This window comes from Dipodomys ordii, unplaced genomic scaffold (assembly GCF_000151885.1).
Source record: "Dipodomys ordii isolate 6190 unplaced genomic scaffold, Dord_2.0 Scaffold8, whole genome shotgun sequence".
In the NCBI taxonomy this organism is placed as follows: Eukaryota; Metazoa; Chordata; class Mammalia; order Rodentia; family Heteromyidae; genus Dipodomys; species Dipodomys ordii.
Window position 1 is genome coordinate 10734870 of NW_012267224.1, and position 26449 is coordinate 10761318.

The 26449-nt window shown below is 47.3% G+C and overlaps 1 protein-coding gene across 1 annotated transcript; it reads right to left on the minus strand.

The window, feature by feature from the left end:
- Positions 1-16623: 16623 nt before the first annotated feature.
- On the minus strand, positions 16624-25934 carry Cckar (cholecystokinin A receptor). The gene is made up of 5 exons (XM_013008991.1): positions 25757-25934; positions 24834-25085; positions 20995-21256; positions 18520-18647; positions 16624-17183 (listed from the first exon to the last, which is right to left on the minus strand). The coding sequence occupies exons 1-5, from the start codon at positions 25866-25868 to the stop codon at positions 16639-16641; spliced, it is 1299 nt and encodes a 432-aa protein (XP_012864445.1). The 5' UTR covers positions 25869-25934; the 3' UTR covers positions 16624-16638.
- Positions 25935-26449: the final 515 nt, after the last annotated feature.

Here is a 26449-nt window from a genome sequence, read left to right on the forward strand (position 1 = left end):
GGCCTGGGCGCTGTCCCTCAGCTCTTCAGCTCAAGGATAGTGCTCTACCACTTGAGCCACAGCTCCATTTCCAGTTTTCTGGTGGTGTATTGGAGATAGGAGTCTCACGGACGTTTCTGCCTGGGCTGGCTTTGAACTGTGATCCTCAGATCTCAGCCACCTGAGTGGCTAGGATTACAGCCATGAGCCACCAGCGCCAGGCTTGACTAAGGAGTTTTAACACAGTACCTGTGTTCATCATGGGTGTCAGCATCAGACACAACAGTGATCTCCAGCCCTCTTCCTTCCAACACTGCTGATGCATTTGTTCAGGGGTCAGAGTAGGGGAGAGGACTCAGGAGGGTCAGCAGTACAGACAGTTCTAAGATGTGGCTTTCAGGGGGCAAGGTGAGTTCTTTAGGTTCAAGTCCTTTCCATCGACCTTTCCCAGCCCCATAAGCTTCCCTGATTGCATTGACCCCTTCTGGCAAAGTTAGGACAATGAATCTAGATTGGGACTCTGGGTATTTAGGTCGTGTCATTCCCTTCCCCTGCCTTTAACTGGCATAATTCTTTTCTTTGAAGAACCCCTGTCTCTCAAATACTCTTTCACCTACTACCCGTATTTCAAGAGGAAAATCCCCACTCACTCTATTGGTTATGCTAGAACAGATCCCTGGGGCTACTCTCCTACCCCAAGAAGCCAGCCAAACCTTGAACACTTGACATCTAAACAAGGGGTCAGAATCACCTTAAAGAGCCATTTCCCATGGGATTTATTTATTTATTTTATTTTTGTCATGGGGCCTGAACTCTGGGCCTGGGCGCTGTCCCTCAACAATTCCGCTCAAGGCTAGTGCTCTACCACTTGAGCCACTGCGCCACTTCCGGCTTTTTCTGTTATGTGGTGCTGAGGAATCGAACCCAGGGCCTCATGCATGCCAGACAAGCACTCTACCACTGAGCCACCTTCCCAGCCCCGACATGGGAAATTTAATAAGTTATTTTCATAGTTGGCAAAGTGTATTTTGTTATTGCCAAGCTAAAAACGAGGATCTGGCAGTTCAAAACAGACAACAAACAGATCTGAAACACACGTGGCCGGCCGTGTGGACACATCCCCCCACCCCCTCCCCGCGCACGCGCAGAGCCTCCCTCCTTTGGGTTTGATCTGGGGACTCAATCTGCAGCATGGTTCACGTGGGTTCGGGCACGGCTGGCGCTTAGGTAAACGACTGGAATGGGACCCAAGAAGTATTCACAGCTGTGAGACTCAGCAGCTTTCTCCCCTTCCTGGGGTGCGCCAGGTTCTGACTACAGGGAGGAGAGCAGGGAGCCTCCTGAGCCAGTCCCCTCCCTGGGGGACTAACTGGAGGCCTACTCGTCGCAGGGAGTGGCCCGTGGGACGGATGTACTGCGCGGGCAACCTCGCTGCCCGGGCCTGGCCCAGGGCATGGTCAGATGGATGCCTGTCTGCTTCTCCCACGGTTCACGGCAGCCACACAGCCCTGCTGCCAGGGGTGGTTTTAGGGAAGAGTCTCAGAATGGACAGCCAGCAGCACCGAGTTTCCAATGCAGGCCCGAGAGGAGAGCTCAGGACATCTCTCCTCACCTGGCTTCTCTCCAAGTGACCTCCTGGGGCTGCTTGGTGACACTCCATATTTGTCTTGGGCAAACCCTGTGCGGAAGACCAGGGAGCAGATCACAGGGCGCTGACCCTGTCCTCCTGGTGTGTGGGGTGTGAGGGTGGTGACCGGAGGGGTCACAGGTGCAGAGCCCCGCCTTGGAAAGCCACCAGCGAACGTGCGGGTGCGCAGGGCAGCGGTGGGGCGCCTCCAGTCTTGTCTCAGCTCTGCTTTAGGCAGCTCTCCCCCTTACTGGCCCAGCAGCAGCAGCAATTCCCACCACGTCTCAGGGGTTAATAACTTTAGCTAACTGAGCACCTTGGAGAGGATAAAGTGCTTTTTATATATTTTTAATATAATGATATATAGAGATATATACACACACACCCTTTATGGTAAGGAATTGTGCTCCATAATTCCTTGGAGTTGGATTCTCAATTCTAGGATGATAAAGCAGGCTCAGGGTTGCGCTGCCCAGCTCAGTGGTAGAGCATGTGTGCCTGGCATGTCTGAGGCCCTGACTTTCTCTCTCTCTCTGTCTGTCTGTCTGTCTCTCTCTCTCTCTCTCTCTCTCTCTGTCCCTGTCTCTGGGTCTGTCTCTGTCTGTCTGTCTCTGTCTCTCTTTCACACACACACACACACACATACACCCTGAGACCCAGAGGATTTGTTAATTCATCCAAGGGCTCACAGCTAGAGAGAATGAACTGATAGCAAATCCAGGCAGTCTGGCTCCATGCCTTCCTGTGAGATCTATTGCTCAATCACCCTTGTCTTGGGAAAGGAAAGAGGGGAGCCAAACATGCTAAGAAACAAAGTTTCTAAGGGAGATCTGCATGCTCACCTGCAGACTCCTTACCCAGAGAGTTCGCTAATGCTCCAGGCCAAGCTAGGGATGGAGACCAAGAACACACCTTGGACCACCTCTCTTTATGTTCTCTTGAAAATGGCTTAGGAACACTTTTTCCTCCTCTGCTTTTCTCAGGAAATCCCTTGCAATCTTGCTTTGATCTGGGAAACAGGTGCTATTTATGTTCTTAGAAAGACCTAGACTTAGGGCTGGGAAGGTGGCTCTGTGGTAGAGTGCTTGCCTAGCATGCATGAGGCCCTGGGTTTGATTCCTCAGCACTACATAAGCAGAAAAAGCCGGAAGTGGCGCTGTGGCTCAAGTGGTAGAGCGCTAGCCTTGAGCTGAAGAGCTGAGGGACAGCGCCCAGGCCCAGAGTTTAGGCCCCATGACCAGCAAAAAAAAAAAAAAAAAAAGACCTAGACTTGCAAAGGGCAGGGTGGCGTGCCTTCTGGGAGCTTTGTCCAGGTGTCACTTGAGACCCACCTTCCTTGCGCCCTGGTCCAAGCTGGGATCGGGCTGCACATCACTGGGTTCCTGCCCCTCAGCCTTCCCCTGCTGCTCCCACAGCCAGCAGCACTTCCTGCACCTCAATAATTAATGAAGAATCCAGACCCAGGCATCTCCGTACTACTCCACGGAGCTCTCGATTTCCTGCCAGGGGAATCCTGGCTCCGAGGCTTGCTCGCATGTGTTTCTTGTCGGGGAGGGGGGAGGTGGTGCACATGCGTGTTGTAAGGGGATGGCTTCCTCTTCTGCCCTCGCTGGCAGTGAGGCTCCGAGCAAAGCACTCCATCTCTTACAGCCATCGAAGGAGGTTTGTAGCGCATCGGGGACCTGGAAGACATGGGGAAGTGCACACCTGCTGCTGTTTGCCGACCTTAGCTGAGTTGCCTGCGTCATCCTTGTGCGTGTTTAGGAACCAGCGATGCTGGCCAAAGCCGGTTTTTTCCTAACATGTGCCTTGACAACCTGGCAGATGTCACAGGAAAAACCCTGTGTCAGGCGGAAGAGATTTCCCCATCCCAATCCCCAGACCCCGGGGCCATGCACCATCAGGGAGATCACAGGCGGTGGTACACAGGGGGCTGAAGGTGTGGCTCAAGTGGTAGGACCTGGATTCAAACTCATGAACCAACAATAAGAGAAAAAAAGAAAAGGAAGGCAGGAGACTCAAGATGATAGGTGATGGGGGAGGGAAGAAAGAAAGGAGAGAGAAAGAGAGAAAGAGGGAGGGGGAAGAAAGAGAAATAGGAAGAGGATGAGACTTGAAAATGCCAATAATCAAGGAGTATAGGCAACTTCAAGAAACTCACACACACACACACACATACACACACATACACATATACACACACACACACACAAACCTGGTGCTGATAGCTCACACCTGTAATCCTAGCTACTCAGGAGGCTGACATCTCAAGATGGAAATTTGAAACTAGTCCAGCAGGAAAGACTGTGAGACTCATCTCTAATTAAGCACCAAAAATAAACCAGGAAGTAGAGCTGTGACTCAAGAGGTAAGAGCACCAGCCTTGAGCAAAAAAACAGGGAAAGTGCTCAAACCCTAGGTTCAAGACCCAGGACCAACACACACACACACACACACACACACACACACACACACACACACACACACACGGAAAGGAAAGCAATGGTTTCACCCTTAGAATATCAGGAAAGAATGTAATCCTACCAATACCTTTCAGCTCATTGAGATATATGTGGGACTTCGGACTTTCAGAGCTTTATGATAATGGATCTGTGTTGTATTAAGCCACTAGTTTTGTGCTAATGTTTTTGCAGTTGCCACAGGAAACATATGAAAGGCACCCTTAACTCCAAAAGAGGGGTTCCTGCTGGGCTGAGCTACTCCCTTCCTTCTTCCCCATTGGCCTAGCATGTGAAGCCCTGAGGTATTCTCCATGCATGCACACCTGTGCCGAGTCCAGTCCCATTTGACTTCTCACCTCTTAGTCTCCCTTCCCCACCTGTGCCTACTCTACCTACAGCTCCTTTGATAGGCTGCCAGATTGAGTAATTAAAAATGCATTGCACACAAAAACCTACTGGCTCATGCCTGCAATCTTAGCTTTTTTTTTTTTTTTTGGTCCGGTTGTGGGGCCTGAACTCTGGGACTAGGCACTGTCCCTCAACTCTTCAGCTCAAGGCTAGCGCTCTACTACTTGAGCCACAGCGCCACTTCTATTTGTTTTCTTTTTTATGTGGTACTGAGGAATCGAACCCACGGCCTCATGCATGCAAGGCAAGCACTCTACCACTGAGCCACCTTCCCAGGCCAATTTTAGCTATTAAGTAGATGAGATCCAGAGGATTGGTATTCAAAGCCAGCCTGGGAAAGTAAAGTTCTTGAGAGTTGATCTCCAAAAATAACCGGCAAAAAGCCAGACTGCAGATTTGGTGTTGGAATATTAGTCCAGCAAACAAGCCAAGAGAACACTGAGTTCAAACCCCAGTATTGTCCCCCTCCAAATTCACTGCATGGAGCATGCTCATACTAAGAAATGACTCAAGATCAAGTTGCAGTGGCATTTGGTATTTGATCTGGCATTCCTAGAAGCGGCAGGCACTGAGGAAAACGCCTGCTGAGATCTGTTGGCTCCAGACTTGGAGAAGATTTTAATTTATATTTAGCTATTTTTTTTTCTGATCGTGGGGCTTGAACTCAGGGCCTGAGTGCTGTCCCTTGGCTAGCATTCTACCACTTGAACCATAGCTCTACTTCCAGCTTTTTTGTTGTTGGTGGTCATGGCACTTGAACTCAGAGCCTGAACTCTTCTGCTCAAAGCTAGTGTTCTACCACTTCAAGCCACAGCTGCCACTTCTAGTTTCTAGTGGTTAATTAGAGATAAGAGTCTCACAGACTTTCCTTCCCAGGCTAGCTTTGAACTGGAATCCTCAGATTTCAGCCTCTAGAGTAGCTAGAATTATAGGCTTGAGCCACTAGTGGCTGAATAACTTCCAGCTTTTTGATATTTGAGAGTCTCATGGACTTTTCTGTCCAGGCTGGCTTTGAACCACTATCCTCAGATCTTGGCCTCTTGAAGGTAGCTAGAATTATAGGAGTGCGTCACTGATACCCAAGTCATCATCGGTTCTTAAAAGAATACTAGTCTGAGTGTGTTAAAGCCACTCTACTAAACCTCATTTTAACTTAGTCTCTTTAAAGGCTCTGTGTCCACAAATAGCCACCTTTTGAGATATCAGTGGGTGTGAGTTCTGAGTGGCTATATTACAACCCATAAGAGGTGGCCTGGTGGATATGCTGTCCCTGGGTCTCCTCACAGCTGGGTGCTGTGGTTCATGCAAGAGAGGTTCAGGCTCACTACAGACTATGAGACTCCTTCCCATTCTCACAGTTAAATTGCAGAAATGACTGACTGAGGCCCCGACCACTCAGGTGTTGGAGGGCTCTCTGGTGAAGACGATACTGTGATTGTCCAATGGGAGGGGCCTTCTCTAAAGTTTTCTCAGGGCTGAGGACTCAAAATGGCAGGAAGTCTTGCATTCATTCATCCCTAGGGAGTTTTGGAACAAAGAAATCAAGGTACTTAATGCAGAGGTAGAACTTAGGCTGGGACTTTTATTTTCCAGACAGGAGAATTGGAAAACACCGGATACTCTAGCTGGTGAAGGAGACCTGTGATGACCGCCAAGACTAGCCAGTCTGGGAAAATTGCCCCCTGCATCCTGACTGAACAGTGCCAAGGCTAGCATCCAACAAGTCCTGGGCCAAGGCATCTGTGTGGCAGGAGTCTGCACAGGGTGAGTCTTACAGCAAATCTGGAAGGGCTCTGAGTGATGCACAAGATGTTTGTGACCGAGAGTCTAGTGGAAGGTGGTCTGCTCACTTGGTGGAGCCAAACGTATCACAAGCCTGGAAATGAAGGTACTGACATTGTGAAGCCACGCTGGGTTGAAGTCACTGACTACTCCTGACAAAGGCCGATATTATAGGCCCTAAGATAATAGATTTTTGGTTCTGAAATGGGTCCAAATTAGTGATTTTCTAACCATATTATGAGGAACTGGAGTGGGAATCACAGGAGATTTTCAAGAAGGGTCTCAAAGTCCATTCCTTCAATTAGAGCAACTGTATTAGTCTGTCTCCCATTTTGGACTTCCACATCATGTGAAAACTGATCTGGATGCTGGTGGCTTACACCTCTAATCCTAGCTACTCAGGAGGCTGAGATTTGAAAGACCGTGGTTCAAAGCCAACCTGGACAGGAAAATCCATGAGACCCTTAACTCCAATTAACCACCTCTCCCCCACTCCTACAAAAACAAGAAAAAAAAAGAAGTGGAGCTCTGGCCCACCTGGTAAAACACAAGCCTTGAACAAAACACTGAGACAGAGCCCAGGCCTTGAGTTTAAGTCTCAGGACTGGCATGCACACACATTATTAACATAGACCAAATGTGTTATTTTATTGGTGAAGGATTTGTTCTTCAATGTTTCGAACACTTTTGTTTGTGACATTCTGCTTTAGATTGGAGGGTTTTTTTTTTTTTTGGTTACTGAAGTACAATGCAACAAACTCTGATCAAGATACCCAGAAGCCCCAAGCATCCTGCTTCTTATACTCTAGTGCAAAAACCGGTGGAATGCTTGTGTTGATTTCCATTGCTTTGCAAGAGCCCATTTCTTAATCTTTAGGAAACTGAAATATCAATACTGAAAATGCATTATTTTAAAAATTATTTTACTGCACTTTGCCATTATCTATGTTCATGGCGAGCTGTGCTTCTTCTATCCATATGATGGAATTAAGATCAAATGATGTGCTATATTATCTCTTCAAAGCTCCTGTTTACTGATACTTCAAAGAGGCCATGATGTGTGTATTTATAGCACAGCAAACCTGATATGAATTAGGGTTTCTTTTTATTTTTATTTGGCAAACCAGAGAGCATGTTGTTAAGCATCACTGGGCAGAGCCAAAATACAAACCAACCCTAAATGAATAAGTACCAAAAGTCAATGAGATCATTATGTGCAGAACAGATTCATACCTTGGAACTAGGCTTTTCTATCCCTAAATATGGCAGCACCTATGTACTTATTGAAGTTTGATGGGTCGGCAGTGAGACGCGAGCCTGAAGTTCACACATGGGCTGTGAGGGAGACATCTGTTCTGATAGAGAAGCTTGGACGCTTTCTGGGAGAGATAACAAGTGATCTGAGCGAGGGAAACTGCAAGGGCTTGTTAGGGTCTGAATAGGAAAGCCCTGCAGGCTCACTGTGTTCAGTGCTTTGTCCTCAGCTGATGATGATGCTATTTGGGAGGCAGTGAAAACTTTAGGAGGTAGGATCTAGTTAGAGGAAATGGGTCACGGGAGGTGTGAAAGTTACCCTTGGTCCCCATCCCTCCCTCACTCTCTGTTTCCTGTCTGCCATGAGGAGAAGAGTCTCCTCCCCACCCCCATACTCCCACCACTGTGATGTTCTGCAGGACCCTAGGCACAGAATCAATGGAGCCAGAGACTCTGGGATAAAAATCTGCTCCACGGTGAGCTAAAATATATCCTTCCTCCTTTTCAGTAGTTCTGTTGGGTATTTTGGTTATAGGAATGGGAAAATGGAGGAGCGCAAGCTTTTATCAGGAAGCTCTATAACCAACTCTTTAGAGGATAGAGGCATAGCTCAGTTAGTAGAGCACTAGCTAATGAGAGATAGTGGTAGGTACCAGTCTCAGACCTAAAAAAGAGAAAAAGAAAAGGAGGCTCTAACAGAAAGGAAGAGTATTCCAAACTGGAGGAGGAAGGTTTGGGAAACAGTAAGTTGTTTTGTTTTGAAGATGTCATCAATTTCCAAAGGAGGGCCAGAAAGGAAGGTAGACTCTAAATTGCAGGGACCAACAAGCAATGGAAGACAAGAGCAATGTCTGAACTCTGGGAAGGGGAAGAGCTATCTGACCCTTCTCTTGGTCAGACCAATCTGATAACCAGGGGGAGAAAGTGGAGAGGAGGGAGAAGTAGGATTAGGAGACCATTGGGTTACTATGGTGACTTTCTGAATTCCAACTAACAGAGGGTATTCCCAATAAAAATAAAAATACCAGCTGGACAAGGCTAATAACTGGAAAAGGAGTCTAAGCTGTCTTTTGTGACAACTATCATTCATTAAGCACCTACTGTTTGCAAGACACTCTTCACTTGTAACTAGTTTATTGAAACGTGGTGCAATCAGGAAATACTCTTTTTTCTAGCTCTGTCTCTTCATACTGTCCCCTGATTCACACTCTTAGCAAATCACGTGACTAAGTCTAATCCTTCTCTTTGGAATGTTTGTCACTTCTTGTCCACAGTCAGAAAAGGACCCTTTGTGATCTCTTTTAATGCCACTCTAAAATTCATATCAGTATTCTCTTGTATTGATTAACCTCATTTAAATTTCATTAAAACTCTTCCTATGATGAGCTGGATGCTGGTGGCTTACACCTGTCATCTTAGCCACTCAGGAGGCTGAGATCTGTGAATTTCAGTTTGAAGCCAGCCTGGGCAGAAAGGTCTAGGAGAATCTTATCTTCAATTAACCAGCAAAAAGTCAGAAGTGAAGGCATGGCTCAAGTGGTTGAACACCAACTTTGAGTGAAAAAGAAAAGTGAGAATGCCAGGCTCTGAGTTCAACTCCTCCTCTCTCCCTACCCCAAATCTTTGGGGCTTGGTAATTTGTACCACAGCCAGTTAGACCTGGGATATAAGGTCTAATCTTCCTAATTACAAAGCATCCACTCCTGGATACTGTCCTTCCATCCTGAGCCTAAGAACTGGGGAGAGCGAGGCTCAGCATCGGCAGCCAGTGCCTATCAGGAGAAGTGGTCTGGGGTGCGGCAGTGAGCTCCATTGCAGATGGTGTGACCAACGCTGTGGGGGACAGTGGGAATTCTTTTTTTTTTGGTTGGTCATAGGGCTTGAACTCTGGACCTGGGCACTGTTCCTCAGAGGCTCTTCAGCTCAAGGCTAGCGCCCTACCACTTGAGCCACAGTGCCACTTCCAGTTTTCTAGTGGTTTATTGGAGATAAAAGTCTCACAGACTTTCCTGCCCAGGCTGGCTTTGAACCGTGATTCTCAGATCTCAGCCTCCTGATTAGCTAGGATTACAGGTGTGAGCACCGGCGCCCGGCTTTTGGGTATTCTTTTGTTACCACAAGGGCACAGACACCTGCACATTTCACTGTGGATGGAGAGGAAAGGTTGATTTTTTTTTAAAGGTGACAGGGAAAGGAAGCTTTGCCCTACAGGCAAAAAGCTAGCCAGTATTTGTCTCTTTCTGATGATTCTGAGGAAACAGATCTACTTGATAATGTTGGTAATTTGCCAAAGAGGTGAAAGCTCATTTACTGATACTATCTCTTGGCTCACTTGTGAGGTGGTGAAGAATATTAACTACATCCTAAAAATAAACATAGGGATAGAAACATCCAAGATACAAGTGCAAAAATCCAGCTTCAGATCCTCCACCGGCAGGGAGCTCAGAGTGAGAACCAGTGTCTGTGCCAGGAGGCAGGGGGCCGGGGGTGGGAGTGGGGGTTCATCTTCTCTTTAGGGGCGTTATCTCCAGGGTCAGGAGCTGTGCTGCATCGTAGGAGGCCAAAGAGTCAGCAATGGATGACTGCGATCAGAGGTCACATGATCCTAACAGCAGCCCGACAGAATTAAAAGAGGTCTTGATTTGACCCTTGCCGTTTATGCTTTGTCTGACCTTGGACGGGTTACTACTCTCTCTCAGCCTCAGTTTCTTCACCTGTGCAAGATGGAACACATATTGTTGTCTGGGAGTTAACTCTGAAAGCACATGTTGTCACGGCCATAGTGGCTCCAACAGGCAGACAGCCTGGTGCAGGTTTCAAGAAAGGTTGGTAATTCAGGAGTGGAGTTTTATGTCGATCCTTCCATTGGGGTGGGGCTGGTGTTCCAGAGACGGGTCTATCATAATTTGCTCTGGGAATCTGTGACTTAAAGGGGCTGGCAGTGTGGAGATTCTCTGGTTTCTTTTTGTTGTTTTGTCCATACAATCTTTTTTTTTTTTTTGTCGGTCATGGGGCTTGAACTCTGGGCTTGGGTACTGTCCCTGTGCTCTTCACCTCAAGGCAAGCACTCTACTGCTTGAGCCACAGCACCACTTCCAGTTTTCTAGTGGTTTATTGGAGATAAAAATCTCACAGACTTTCCTGCCCAGGCTGGCTTTGAACCTCGATCCTCAGATCTCAACCTCCTGAGTAGCTAGGATTACAGGCGTGAGCCACTGGCGCCTGGCTCATACAATCTTTCCCAGAGATGGTGATGAGCTTGCGTGTCAAGGAGCTTCTTTGATGGCAAAGCCAGTGGGAAGCAAAGAGAATTAAGGGTGTGCTATAAGATAGATAGATAGATAGATAGATAGATAGATAGATAGATAGATAGATAGATAGCAAACTGTGACTTCTGAGTCACGTAGTATCACATATGGTATCATCCATTACTGCCATCATGATGATACGTAAGAGGACACTGACCCCAGGGATGAGATGTGACTTGCTTGGGTCTACACAGCACATTAATGAGGATCACCAAGACTGGGACATGGATCTCTGCATGCAATACTCTACGTACAGAATGTGTGTGTATGTATGTATGTATATGCATATTATATATATATATATATATATGAATAATATGTCATTTTCAGGAAAATGGATGGACCAGGGAAAAGTGTTGTCAGATCCCAAGATACAAAGTATGTATGTTTTCTATCATATATGGACGATAGATCTAATTTATAAATATATAGGTAAACCTATATAGTATCATATGTGTATATACAGGGTCATATACATATATACACAAAAATCTCTTTTTTTGCCAATCCTGGGGCTTGAACTCAGAGTCTGGGTGCTGTCCCTGAGCTCCTTTTACTCAAGGCTAGCACTCTACCACTTGAGCCACAGTGCCGGATTTTTCTGTGATTAATTGAAGAGTCTCATGGACTTTCCTGTCCCGGCTGGTTTTGAATTATGATCCTCAGATCTCAGCCTCCTGAATAGCTAGAATTACATTCATGAGCCACTGGCACCCAGCTACAAACATATGAACTGAAGCATGACATACATAGGGGAGGATTCTAATGGTGTAGCGCCTTTGAATAACAAACTTGCACTTGAACCAAGAGTACAGGGAGCTGGAGCATGTTGTCATGCTGGGAGGGGAGGAGAGGGAAGGGGGGGGGATGAAGAGAGGAAGGCCAGGTAAATAAGGCCATTATATTCAATGTGCATATGTGAAAATGGACTTATGGGTGCTAAGGGTATGGATGGGGTTGGGAAAGATGAGGGAAGAACAATGAAGGGATACATTGATCACCATGTGCTGTATTCAAAAATCTGTTGAACTGAGACCCCTTTGTACAGCTACTTAAAACTGAAAACACAAACCTTTATTTATACCGTACTAGAGATTGAACCCAGGGCCTCATGCATTGTAGGCAGATGCTCCACCACTGAGCTACATCCTCAGCTGTGGCAGTGGCTTTTATGATTGTTGAGTTGGGAAGAGGATGGACTGGCCCCACGCTGGAGTCCAGCGTGGATGATGTGACTTCCCAGTTTTGTCCTTGAAGCGCTTTTCACTTTCAAAGTAGCCAGAAAAGGCCTGGGGTTGAAGAACAACTGCATTCAGATTCTATACACACACACACACACAGACACACACACACACATATGTATGTATATATTGTCAGTTGTGGGGCCTGAACTCTGGGCCTGGGCGCTGTCCCTCAGCTCTTCAGCTCAAGGCTAGCGCTCTACCACTTGAGCCACAGCACCACTTCCGGCTTTTTTCTTTTTGCTTATGTGGTGCTGAGGAATCGAACCCAGGGCCTCCTGCATGCAAGGCCAGCGCTCTACCACTGAGCCACCTTCCCAGCCCAGAGAATCATCCTTTCATTCCCTAAAACGGTAGCGTGAGCTATGCCGGATGCTGGGTGACTCGTGCTTGTCTGAGCCCTCTGCCTGCTCAAGGATCTGTAGTTCCACTCAGGCAGAGATGGGTGGGGTCCAGTTGTGGGGCTGGCCCTGGGCTGGGCTGGGGAGCAGCTCTGTGCTCTGTGTGTGTGTGTGTGTGTGTGCGCACACACATGCCAGCCCTGAGAGCTGTTCCTGAGCTGCTTTTGTTCAAGGCTAGCACTCTACCACTTGAGTCACAGCACTATTTCTGGCTTCTTCTGATTGGAGTTGATGGGAGATAAGAGTCCCACAGACTTTCCTGCCCAGACTGGCTTTGAGCTGTGGTTCTGGGATCGTACTCCTGAGTAGCTAGGATTACAGGTGTGAGTCACCAGTGTCCATCCTGGAGGAGCAGTTTTAAGAAGCCAGGAAGCTCTGTTCCATATGAGAGGACTAGGAAGCCCGAGAGACAGCCAACCCGAAGGGGAGGAAGTGTCATGTGGGGAGGGGATGTGCTCCCCACAGGCTAGCAAAGGGTGGGAGGCTTTGGGCTTTGATGACTTTCCTTAACCCTCGGAGGGAGCCGGGGTCTGTAGCATGGATTGGAATCATGGCATGGGTGTCTTCCGCTCTCCTCGAATGCGGGGGTGGGGGTAGCTAAGCTGTGGGGACCCCCCCCACACTGTTGGTTATCTATGTCTCAACATTGTCCCCAGCCCAACACTCTCCCCTTAGTATCTTCCCTGGAGACCTTTGCCCGTAGGAAGACACAGGGACGAGCAGAGAGACATCAGTGCCTCGGTGGGAAGGTCTGGTAGAAATCCTGCTCCTCCCTTGCAAGTCTCTTCTTGTTTAGAATCATAGCTCTGGAAAGAAAGAAAGGCCACCGAAAGCATAGGGGTGTGACAGAAGCCAGTCACATTTATTGAACACACGTCGTGTGCGGCAAGTGTGTGAGCCAAACACAAAACAGAAATACAACAGAGGTCTAACAGCTCCCGTCACTCGTCTCGGGAGGAGGACGTCTTACTGGCAGAGGAGACACAGGTTAAGTATATAGGAACACGTATGATCAAACCCGAGGTATACACACAGGGTTCATTCTCTACATGAAGACTAGGAGACACTACCATAGCAACTGAGGCACAGGAAGCCACTGTGACACACACTTTCATTAAAGAGAAAAGACAACAACTCTTTATTCCAGTGCTCTGGCCTATCTCTCTGGTGATGAAAGGAAGCTCCCAGAAGACACTAGAAAATGCCAGAAAAAAGTATTTTTTTTTGTTTGCTTAACTCTGCTGGTTGCTTTAGTTCAGATTCAAATTAGTAATCCACTTTAGCATGAAGCAAAGGCAATTAACAAAGAAGGAGAATAGTATTATATATATATAAATTAATCAGTAAAATCAGACCTTTCCAAAAAGGTCAAGTACAGATCCTGAAAGTTAATAGCTCTTCCCTCTTCTCTCTCTCTATAAAAGTTCCTATTAAGCAAAAGACTTCCCAATAAATTAAATTAGCAGGGCTGATTTGTTTTATATCTGGAAAAATCCTTTTATATTTTGACACACTTTAAAAATTATTTTGAAGTTGGAAGTCGCGCTGTAGCTCAAGTGGTACAGTGCTCACCTTGAGCTGAAGAGCTGAGGGACAGCACCCAGGCCCAGAGTTCAAGCCCCACGACCGACAAAAAAAAAAATTTTGAAGTAGGGCCACTAGATAAAATATAGGATGTATTTCAGTGCATGGAACCTAGCCATTGCTCATCTGAAATTAGAATTTAGCTAGGTATTATTTTTATTAAGTAATTCTGCAAATTGTTACTTTAGGTTAACTCACATTTAGAAGATATGTTCCAGAAGTTCCTAATAAGGGCTGGGGGAGGTTGGGAAGCAATTTATCTTTTTTTATAAGCTAATACTGTGTGGTGGAAAGACTTCGTCTTCTAACAGGAAACTTATAGATGATATAAGACATACTCACATGTTAGAGGCATTTTATTTCTTGTGTCACTGTAATTTTCTACTTGTTTTGGGCAGTACTGGTTTGAACTTGCCAGGTAGATGCTCTACCACTTGAGCCATGCTCCCAACACAAACTGCAATTTTAACAATTCATGTTTTTGTTGGGTGAAGTTTTGCCTTGGCATCTTTGATTGAAATAGCTGGTGATAGATGGTAACGTACGACTGTGGTCTGAGGAAAGGGCAGCCTGGTTTGAAAATATACCCATCATCCTCTCAATAATTTCTCCCAAGCATGTGACTAGTATTTGCAGAAAACAAATGCAATGCTTACATCTTGTGCAACATGTTACCCAGTCATTTCTGGCCATTCTCTCTTTCCTCCTTCCACATGGATTTTTTTTTTGTTTGTTTGGCAGTACAGAGTTTGAACTCAGGGCCTCAAGATTACTAGACAGATGTTCTACCATTTAAGCTATGCCTTCAGACCCCCTCATAGGTTTGTGGGGTACACTGGCCCCAGTATATGATACAGAATATCAAGCCCAGGTCAGTGGATGGTTACGTCCTCAGAGAAAGAAGCAAAGGTCAGCTCACTTCTCAGATGCTCGACATCTTTCTTTCTTTGTAGTTTTTGTTTGTGGTTATTTGCTTCCTTCCCACACAGGTAGGCATCTTCGGTTATCAATGCCCACATTAATTCACTGCGTGGGCAATGTTTCTCTTAATAAAGGAAAGACATGTTGGTAAATAGACTTGACAAATTCTATTCTAGAAATGTCCTTACTAATCGTCTCTGAGTGCATAACTCATTCTATTATGAACTGAGATTTCTAAGTTAGAGGAGGAAGATTTCAACACTCATTTTTCAGTGATGCTCCTATGAAACTCCAACTCCTTTTTGAAGGAATGTAAAATAATAACACTTGTTGAATTTCAACATCCATTAAACAATTCCTTTCTTTAAACACACCCAAGAATACTCTATGTTTATCTGTGAAGAATATAAGCATATGTTCAGTTTACACATCTGTATAAAATTACCCAAATATTAGCAGATACATAGATTATATTTAAAAGCAAACGCAGTGTTGGCATTCAAAAGTGATTCGTTAACTCAATCCAAGAGGGCCTTCCTTCTGGGACTGGCTATGTACTTTTCCACCGTTGGCCAGCCACTTACACTTACAACTCTCCTTTGTAGCTAGAGATCTTTCTGGAAAAGAGGAAGTGCAGGTGTGTATGAGAAATTAAGTTGGGACAAAGAAGTTATGGGATTTAAAAACCACCTTATAAAGAAGAAGTTAAATAATACATACCACTAAAGAAGAAAAAGCTGCCGGGCACTGTGGTTCATACCTATAATCCTAGCTAATCAGGAGGCTGAGATCTGAGGATCATAGTTGGAAGTCAGCCTGTGTGGGAGAACCCATATGACTCTTACCTCCAATTAACTAGCAAAAATCTAGAAGTAGAACTGTGGTTCAAGTGGTAGAGTGCCAGTTTTGAGTGAAAAAGCTAAAGGACAGTGTCTGGGTCCTGAGTTCAAGAACCAGTACACCAGCACCAAAAACAAAAAGTTCTTTGCCAATACTCTTTTCTTTGTGGAAATAGGAGTTTTAAATTCCCTCTTTCAGACAACCTTCCTTTGGTTCTTCTGACAACCATGGGAGCTTGCATCTCTGAACCCCTTCATCTACCCCAAGATGGGAACAATCCAGACTGTTGTCTTACTAGGGAAGCTGGTCAGAGAGGATCCTCTCCCTGCGCTCTTCACCTGGTGGCCACAGAAGGTGGGTGGCCCTTGTAGGAATGTGAAAGAGGGGTGGGCTGCGGGAGGAGGGGGCAGCGCAGCTTCCATAATTCTGCATGAGCAGCAGCAGAGGTGGCAGTAGCAGCATGTAGAACTGTGCCACTGTGGAAGAAGGCCTCCTGCCTGGGGTGTTCTAGAATCTTCCAAAGCTCAGGAGCGTCCACATTTCCATGCTGGACATGTGCTTGGTAGGTACCTGTGTGGCAGGAGGCCGGGGTGGGGGGCGGGAGGGCGGTTCTGATGAAGGTTACCAAGAGTGCCTTGGCTGCTCTATCTGGAAACTGAGGCACAAGCCTTTCCCTGGTTGGTGCCACCTTTCTGGGAACAGGATGAGGGATGGATAAACCGACTAGGCCGAGGCTGGAGGCCCCCCCCCTCCTTTCTTCGCTGGTGCCTCCTGCCCATCCCCTTCTCCTTCCCTGGCCCCCAGGCCCCGGCGGGCAGGCCCAGGGCGCGCTCAGGGGGCCGGGGCCGAGGCGCTCATGTGGCTGTAGGAACCCCTGGACAGGGAGGCCCCCACGGTCTTCCCGTCCTCCTCCTCGGCCCCCTCGCCTCGCACCCCTGCGGGGCCGGGGCTGGGGCAGCAGGGGAAGGTGGCCATGAAGCCGAGGCGGAAGCGTTTGTTCATGAAGCAGTAGATGATGGGGTTGACGCAGGAGGAGGTGTAGGAGAGCAGGTGGATGAAGGAGATGGGCGTCCCGGAGAGGCGGCGCTCGGCCGAGGCGGTGTCGAAGGCGCGCCAGGCGTTGGCGCTGAAGATGGGCATCCAGCACAGGAAGAAGAGGAGCACGATGACCATGAGCATGCGGATCACCCGCTTCTTGGCCACCAGGCTGGCCGCCGAGCCGCTGCTGCGGACGCGGTGCACCCGGCCGACGCTGCTGCCGCGGCGGCTGCTGGACAGCGGCTGCAGCCGTAGCTGCGCGGGACGCCGGGACTTCTGCGCGTAGCAGCCATCGCTGTCCTCCAAGAGGCCGCCGCTGCCGGGGCTCGGCTTCCTCTCTGGGTGAGCAAGCACAGCCCGAGGACTCAGGACCACCGTGCTGAGCAGAGGGGCCCTGCCCGCCGCCCAGGCCGGGGGTCCCTCCTGCCTGCCGCCCTTCCCTCCCTCAAGGCAAATGAGCTGCTTGGGTGGGGCCAAAGCCACTGGGGTTCAGTGGGGCCAAAGCTACAGGGTTCTGTAGACCACTCTGTGCATCGGAAAGCAAACCCTGCACAGCGCCTTGGAGTGCGTGCAAGGACCGACTCCTACTCGTCTCCTTTCTTTCCACCTGCTTGCTACAACTCCAGAGGGTTGTAGGAACTCCAGGGGGAAAAAAAGTGGAGGGGAAAAACCCACTGAAGCTAGAACCACCAAGTTATCCCATAGTCAAGAGTGGAGGAGGGGAAAGTTAGGCCAAATCCTGCTCATAGGTAACTGCAGGGGCTGGGGAGAGAGAGGAGAGGCACAGGGAACGAGGATGAATAACTCGGCTTTCAGGTTTAGGTCTAATCTTTTTTCTTTTTTTTTTTTTTTGGTCTGGTCGTGGGGCCTGAACTCGGCCTGGGAGCTGTCCCTCAGCTCTTCAGCTCAAGGCTAGCGCTCTACCACTTGAGCCACAGCACCACTTCCAGCTTTTTTCTTTTTGCTTATGTGGTGCTGAGGAATCGAACCCAGGGCCTTAGGCATGCAAGGCAAGCGCTCTACCACTGAACCAACTTCCCAGCCCTAGGTCTAATCTTTTTGAATCACTTTTAAGGCATAAGTACAGAATTATTATGTAATTATTGCCGGATGTCTGTCTGAATACATTACAAAGAGTCTGAGATACATGGTTCTGCCCTTATACTTGGGTTATGTGTCCACCTTTCCTTTTATTCCAAGCAGTCCATTTTTGAGAGAAATGAGTCCCCATTTTGCAGATGGAAAATAGAGTCTCCTGACTGCCATATGACACAGAGTCTCAGAAAAATGCCCTCAAAAATCTCCACTGAATAGACAGGATTATAGGCTTATGCCTATAATCTTAGCTATTCAGGAGGCTGAGATCTGAGGATCAAGTTTCAAAGCCAGCCTGGGGAGAAAAAAAAAATCCCTGAGACTCGTGCCTCCGATTAATTTGCCAAAAACCAAAAGTAGAAATGTAGCTCAAGCGGTAGGGTGCTAAACTTGAGCAAAAAAAGCCAGGCAAAAGTACAAGGCTCTGAGCGCAAGCCCCAGTTACCAGCATACACACGCGCACACACACACACATCTCCACTGTGCTCAATAAATATACACTGAATGTCTCCATTTCAATGATAGAAAACAAGATTTTTGTACCCATTTGGCAGAAATTGTTATCTAAACACTGCTTACCTTTGGCAGATTTCTTCTGGCTCGCATCAAATTTTATTCCTTGGTAGAGTTCCAAAGAGATTAATCCATATGCCACCACCATCACAATTCCGGGGATAACAAAGAGGATGAGCAACAGGAACGTATGCCTGATACAACGAAAAGAAATTCAATAACCAGCATCTCTGGACATTCGTACTCAGCTGGGTAGGAATGACGAGGGCACATCTTTGTTTTAACTGGTCCCAGCAGACACATCCATCACTAACGTGTCATGCCCTTGGAAATCCCATGTCTGGAGGCTCAGACATTACAACTTGTTTACTTCTTTTCTTCTTCTCCTTTTTTTTTTTTAAAAAAAAGATAAAGTCTTTATGAAAGACAAATTGGAAACATTTGGCATAATTCTGTGCCTGAAACAAACTAATATTTGAAAAATAATAAAAAGCCAGGAAAAGTGGTATGCACTTGTAATCCCAGATACTTGGAAGGCTGAGGTAGAAGGATCATTTGAGCCTAAGAGTTCAAAGCCAATATGGGCAACATGGTGAGATCCTATCTCTACAACAAACAAAAATCAATAGCAACAACAGGACAAAAAGCCCAATACAACCACAAAGAACAAATAAAACTTTAAATGAGAATGTGTGAGTTATATTATAAAGCTGTTACCAATATCATAATAATAACAGTAAGAATGAGAGCTTACATTCATTTTGTGTGTGTGTGTATCCAGTCATGGGGCCTGGGCGCTGTCCCTCAGCTCTTCAGCTCAAGGCTAGCGTACTACCACTTGAGCTACAGCGCCACTTCCGGCTTTCTTTCTTTTTGCTTATGTGGTGCTGGAGACTCGAACCCGGGGCCTCAGGCATGCAAGGCAAGCGCTCTACCACTGAGCCACCTTCCCAGCCCCGCTTACATTCATTATTAAACACACATGAAATGTAATATGTGCCGTATGCTAACCTAAACACTTGACATATATTCCATCTATTTAAGTCCCATAACAACTTTGGAAGTATCTACTATTATCCTACTGCTGATTTTAGCTGAAATATTTTGAGACTGAAGGAGATGAAATAATTTACCTAAACTCTCCTCGCTTGTGGTGGAGGTAGAATTTGAACTCAAGCAGTAAGGGTTCAGAAGCAAAGCTCTTACATATGAAGCCTTTAAGATATGAAAGGACTCACAGGCTTGGGTAGAGATAGTAAGAAATCTGTTTGGATTTTACAAACTGTGGTATTCTGGCTGCTCCCATTTCCTGAGCAGCTCATGAATATCCTTGGTTGCTGATTCTCCTCCCCGCTGTGAAGCTGGTGTGGCATTCTCGAGCCTGCCTGGGTAGAGCTATGCTTTCTCTAAACTTATTTGACTCCTGAGGAATCACAGCCTCTGCATGATGAGTCTAGCCTCTAAATCACTCTTTGCTGTTTGGCATGTGTAAGATGACACGGGGCAGCCATAAAATTGTCAGTGGCTTACAGTGGCGGGGCCATTTCTCATTGCAATTGGATATGTTTTGATAAGATTTCTTTTCAGGTCTTAGAAATAACCTTCTCATTTGCAACATAATTCTGTCTGTGGGTGTGTGCGTGTGTGCGCGCAAATGTACTCTCACGCTAATTGATTAAAAGGAAAAAGGCAAAGAAGGCAGAGAGACTCTGTATGGAGACTATTCTGCATTATCTAGTTCCTGCTTCTAAAACATCCTCACAATGAGTAAACACAGCACCCTGCATTTGTGTCACTTTTTTTTTAATGCCAGTTCTGGAGCTTGAACTCAGGGCCTAGGTGCTATCTTTGAGCTTTTTTTGCTCCAGGCTGTTACTCTACTACTTGAGCCATACCTCCACTTCTGACTTTTTGGTAGTTAATTGGAGGTTAGAGTCTCATGGAGTTTTCTGCCAGGGCTGGCTTTGAACCTTGATCCTCAGGTCTCAGCCTCCTGAGGAGCTAGGGTTCCAGGTATGAGCCAGATTTGTAAAATTTCCTATTATTAACTCCTTGTGGAGCTAGCGTCTAAAGCTTAGCATGCTTTTGTGAACTAGCCCATGACACCCCTGTGTCTGGTAGAGTTCTGGGTGAGCATCCTGGTGAGCTATAAGAAAGGCCACGTGGGATTTAATTTTTTAGAGCATTGTAGCTTTCCAAGTGTTCTAGTCTAAAGGCCTTCCAGACCATCTGCAGATCAGGCCTGGTGATTCCGTACAGTCTCTGCTCTCGCAACCCTTGAAAGTTTGGACCAGCTGATCTTTGCATGCCTCGGCTTCCTCATCTCGAGTGTGAGTGTGGTAACTGTACCTCACACCCAAAGGGGTTTGAGAAGATTGATTGAGGCCATTCAAATGGTAGCACTCCAGCTCAGTATTTGACTCTTAAGGCTATTCTAGAATGATCTTCCTCTGGAAGTCTTGAGGACATGGCCCTCCAGAGTTTTGCATTGCAAACTTACACCAAGTTGTATGTAAAAGGGGCAGGCATAATCCAACTTACCAGGACTGCTGCATTGCATCATTTGGCAGGAGAAAGCGGCACATGTTTGCAGTCTGGTTGTTATTTTTGGTAAAAGGCACCAAGTTGCTGTAGATGGGGTAGGGCGTCATGATGGTGAAGGAGAGACACCAGGTTGCTGCAATCACCTTCAACGCGTGGGATTTTGTTTGCCAGACCCGGGACTTTAAGGGTTTGCAAATGGCGCCATATCTCTCCAGTGAGATGGCGACCAGGTTGAAGGTGGAGACGCTCACAGAGGTGCCTGGGGAGGGGCACAGAAGCCAGGCACGTTGGCACTGAAATGCAAAGCTTATTTGCACGTTAGCTGAAAGCATATCTGCTGGGCACAGGTTTAATACCAGAGGAAACTACTCCAGGGACAAAGAAATATTGTGTATGTCTATCTTAAAAGGATGATTGATTGCCAGGGGCCGGTGGCTCATGCCTGTAATCCTAGCTACTCAGGAGGCTGAGATCTGAGGATCACAGTTCAAAGCCAGCCCAGGCAGGAAGGTCCGTGAGACTCTTATCTCCAATAAACCACCAGAAGACTGGAAGTGGTGCTATGGCTCAAGCAGTAGAGTGCTAGCCTTGAGCTGAAGAGCTGAGGGACAGTGCCCAGGCCCAGAGTTCAAACCCCACAACCCACACACACAATAAAAAGATGATTGATTCCCAGCTTTGTTTCCAGAAGGTTTTTTGTTTTGTTTTGTTGGTCGTGAGGCCTGAACTCTGGGCTTGGGCTCTGTCCCTCAGCTCCTCAGCTCAAGGCTAGTGCTCTACCACTTAAGCCACAGCACCACTTCCAGCTTTTTCTGTTCATGTGGTGCTGAGGAATTGAACCCAGGGCCTCAGGCATGCAAGGCAAGCACTCTACCACTGAGCCACCTTCCCTAGCCCCTCCCAGAGGTTTAAACACATAGTGAAGATTATGTGTTTGCAAATCTTATGGCCAGTTTTCAGATATGTTATTGAGCTTTGATTGTAATCAAAAGATTTATTAATTAATAACCAAGGGAATAAAAATACATTGCTATCTCACAGAAAATGAAAGAAGACTCCGAGCCAGGTGCCAGTGGCTCATGCCTATCATCCTAGCAAACACAGGGAGCTGAGATCTGAGGATCATGGTTTGAAAGTAACCCTGGGAAGAAAGTCTGTAAGACTCCAACTCCCTCTCCAGCAAAGAACCAGAGTGCGGGTGTGGCTCAAGTGGTAGAGCACCACCTATAAGCAAGGAAGCTCAGCAGGAGTACAAGGCCTTCTCTGAACTGGAAGCACTGGTTTTCTGAAAACACACTTTTAAAGAGTGAAACAACACGTTGTGTGTTGAAAAAAATACATAGACAAAAAGGTGGGAGAGAAAAGTTTGACTGTATAAAGGTGTCTCTGGGCATAGAAATGAGGTCTTCCTAGTCACTCAGCTCTTCTGTGATTTATGAAATGAACATGTATCATGATTACAATAAAGACATTAGAAAAACCGTAATATCTCAAACCTCAGGATTAAGATAGATTTGGGATCAGAGTTCAGAACCTGGCAAGGTTAGAGCCCCAAGATGTATACAGATATGTGTGCTTCTCTAAAACTATGTTTAAACATTCTTTTTTTCTTTTGAAGGAGGCTTAGCCCTTGATTTTCTCAAAGTCTTAAAGGAGTTTATCATTCTCCCAGCGCATGAAGTATAAGCTCCTGGGAGCTTGTACAGCCTTTGCTGTGACGTCATCCTACAGGTCTGACAGCATTTAGAAAAGAGAGGGCAGCCCAGACTCCTCTGTGTAACGTCCACTGGCACTCTTCATTTGTTTGTTAATGTCAATGGTTAACAATAGTATTAAAGAGACCATAAAGCTGACAGAATTCAAATGACTAGAATTAGAAAATAGTCGCAATGACATTTTAAATACCTTCAAAATGATCTGCCTTTCCTCTTTTTTTTGACTGTTCTAAAATGTTTTCTTAATTAAAGTGACATAACTCAAGGTTCAGCAACATAAAATGAACCGTTGGGTGAACTCACAATGTCACGTGACCACGGGGAAACTCAACATCACCCTCCTCCATGGGCTCCAGGGAAAGCTCTAAGAGAGAATTCCCAGGTGCATGGACAGGCCTGGGGTGCTAGAAAGTTCTAGTGATCCTTGCTTTATTATGGAACACTGATGCTTTTCATCTGTAGGCTCTTTTAAAAAATGATTTCCAGAGGACTTGGGCACAGTGACATGTTCTTGGTGACTTGTTTGTGGCATGAGGTCAGGAATTCATACCATTATATTTGTGCTGGGTCCTGCTGCAAATGGGAAAAAATTTTTTAAATTTTCTGGTCATTCAAGGCTGCCTGGTGCTAAGTGTGTAGTGTGTGTGTGTGTGTGTGTGTGTGTGTGTGTCTTTGTGTGTCTGTGCGTGCACATGCGCACGCACGTGCCAGTCCTTGGGCTTGAATTCAGGGCCTGGGCACTGTCCTTGAGTTCTTTTGCTCAGGGATAGTGTTCTACCATTTGAAACACAGCTTTACGTTTTGGTGGTTAAATGGAGATAAGAGTCTCACTTTACTGCCTGGTCTGGCTTTGAGCCACATCCTTAGCTCTCAGCCTTCAGAGTAGCTAGGCTTATGGGTATGAGCCAGGGCGTAACCAGCATGATGCTGCTCTCCCATCACCATCTCTCCTCTCCCAAGTAGTTTGTTCCCAGAGCAGGTGAGGATCAAGGCAGAGAGAAGAGAGCATAAGAAACAAGGTTTTGTTGAACTTCAGAGGGTAACAATGGCAAACTCAAGCAGTGTTCCACCTCTGCAGGGGCTGCTAATACTCCTTTAAAATCCCAGCTGCGGGGATTGCTGCCTGTGTGTCCTTGAGCACATTAAGAACCTCTCTGTGCCTCTGTCCTCACCTTGATAATTGGGCAAGAAGGGCAGTATTACTCCACAGCATGGCTAGTTGATAAGATCATGCAAGTAAAAACCCTTAACCCAATAAGTACATACAAGTACTCAGAAATAGTAGTGCTGGTGAGTTTTATTATAATCATTTTAATTGTCAGAAGCAGAGCACTCAATATCTCTACCAGGTCCCAAGAGCATATGCAACTCCTTCCCCGGACATAGGTCTCTCAGTCTGTCTGTCTGTCTCTGAGATGGTTCTAGTGCTTGGGAAGTTAACCCTGAGAAGAGAATCTAGACCTGTGGTCTAAGTAGTTTACAACTGTCTGTGTTCTGTGACAAAGCAAGGGACACAAAGAAGGAACCCTTCTGCACATTTCATGACCACACCGTCCCCAGGAGCTGTGAACCCAGCTGGAGAGAACTCAGGACACAATCCTGGCTTCCAGAGAGGGCTAGGGCACCTTGAAGCCACTTTTAGGTTCTTTCCCTGGGGTCGGAACCCAGTGAACTCCACATCCTCTGTGTTCCTCTATCAATTCCAACATGCAGAATGTGTTTGGGGTTTGAACTCTGGGCCTCGGCTCTGGACCTGAGCTCTTTTGCTTAAGGCTAGCATTCTACCACTTTGAGCCAGAGCACCACTTCCAGTTTTCTGGTGGCTAATCGGAGATAAGAGTCTCATGGACTTTCCTGCCCAGTCTAGCTTCGAACCTCAATTCTCAGATCTCAGCCTCCTGAGTAGCTAGGATTACAGGATTGAGCCACATAGCATCCAGCACCCATAACGTTTGATGGACCTACCACCACACCAGCACCTGTGCCCATGCCCAGAGCCTTGTACCACCAGATGTTAGTGTATCAGGCCCCAGTGGGGTCCCTCTGCTGTGGTGCCTAGGGTTGGGAAGGTCGGGACATGAGTAAGGTCTTTGCTGAGCTCTGCCTAGGCTAAGCACTCACCCATGAAGTAGGTGGTGGTCTTGCACACGGCGCTTCCAAAGATGAAGTCCCTGAGCAGGTTGGGGATGAGGTTGAATGGCATGCAGAAGAGACAGAGCATGAGGTCGCTGACAGCCAGGGAGAGCAGGAAGATGTTGGTGACCGTCCTCATCCTCTTGTTCCGAATCAACACGGTGATGACCAGCGTGTTCCCCAGCACGCTGAGCACAAAAATCAAGGTGTACAGGAAAATCTGCACAGCCGGCTGCCACTCTGCGGAGGAGAGCAGGGTTGGAAGGATCGAGATTGTGAGAGCTGAACTTTAAGATCCAGTGTTTATCCTCCCTCCCACCCCCACCCCACCTAGGAGGGAAGGGGTGCACCACAGGGGGCCCATGTATTCCTGCCCAACTACTTTTGTGCTGAGACAAACTGAGATCATGAGGCCATCCAGATGCTTTTTAAAAGGTTGGTTTGTGAAAGGATCTCTCTGGCAACCACTTTTGCCTAAGGAACAGAATTTCTAACTTGCGAGGGTTTCCTTTGCTTAGATGCTAAACGATCACTTCTTCATAGTGGGTGCCCCCACCCCCGAGGAAAAGCCGTCTGTCTGGCTCTGTCCTGCCCAGTGCCTGTTTAAAAAATAACACTTGTTAAGTTCAGACTTGCTGGCTGGCGTGTCTTTCTGCCTCCACTCAGCCCTTCCTCCTCCCGCGGGGGTCCCTCCCGTCTGAGCTCCTGCATGTGAGTCCCCAACTTTCCCACGGAGGGACAAGAACTCCGTGGGATTCCCGTTTGCTTCTGATCTTGGATTCCAACTTGGGAGGCTGGGGCTGGATCCCACCTGCTCTCAAACCCTGGTGGGGAGGCTTTTCTTGATCAGCTTTGCCTTCGCTCGTTTCTCCCTCAACCTCTAGGACTTGTGAATGGAAAGAGTCGCCTACCTTTGGAGGGACGAGACTGATCCACGCAGAAGAGCGTCTCGTTGTCCAGCCCGAGCTCGCAGAGGAGGGTGAGGCTGCTCCCATTCGCCAGGAGGCTGTCCTCCGCGTCCATCCTCGCCTGCTGCTTTCTACCAAGTGCCTGTGAGCCGGGGAAACTGCTCACTCCCAGCTCACTCCTCTAATGGTCGCAGAGTCCAAATGCAACCGGCCATGGAGGGCAGACAGGGAGGAAGTGATTTCCAGGGGTGGCCTTTTGCCGCCATTCCCAAAGCCACCTGGAGCTCACTCTGCTCCGGCTGGCTGCATGAGCGCGTTTGCATTACTATGGTTGAAAAAACAGCTGGTGCAGGTTGAGCCTGCTCCCACACCTTCTGCTCCGGGGCCCGCTGTGAGTTAACCCTTCCAGAGGGGGGCTACTTTTGCAACACACACACACACACACACACACACACACACACTCACGCACACTCACCCCTAGCACCTTTCCTTTCCATACATGATCCTATCCCTAACCCAGACATTTACAGACTGAAGCCCACATGGGTTATGTGAGACAGGACTAACCAACAGCGCCGACACCAGCACCGAGGGCCACGGAGGGCCCTCATAGAAAGGCCATTAGTGCCTTTTGAGCTTGGAGCCCTGCCCAGCCACGTGTGTGGCCATCGCTGCTGGGTGGCTGGTTGTTAAGTT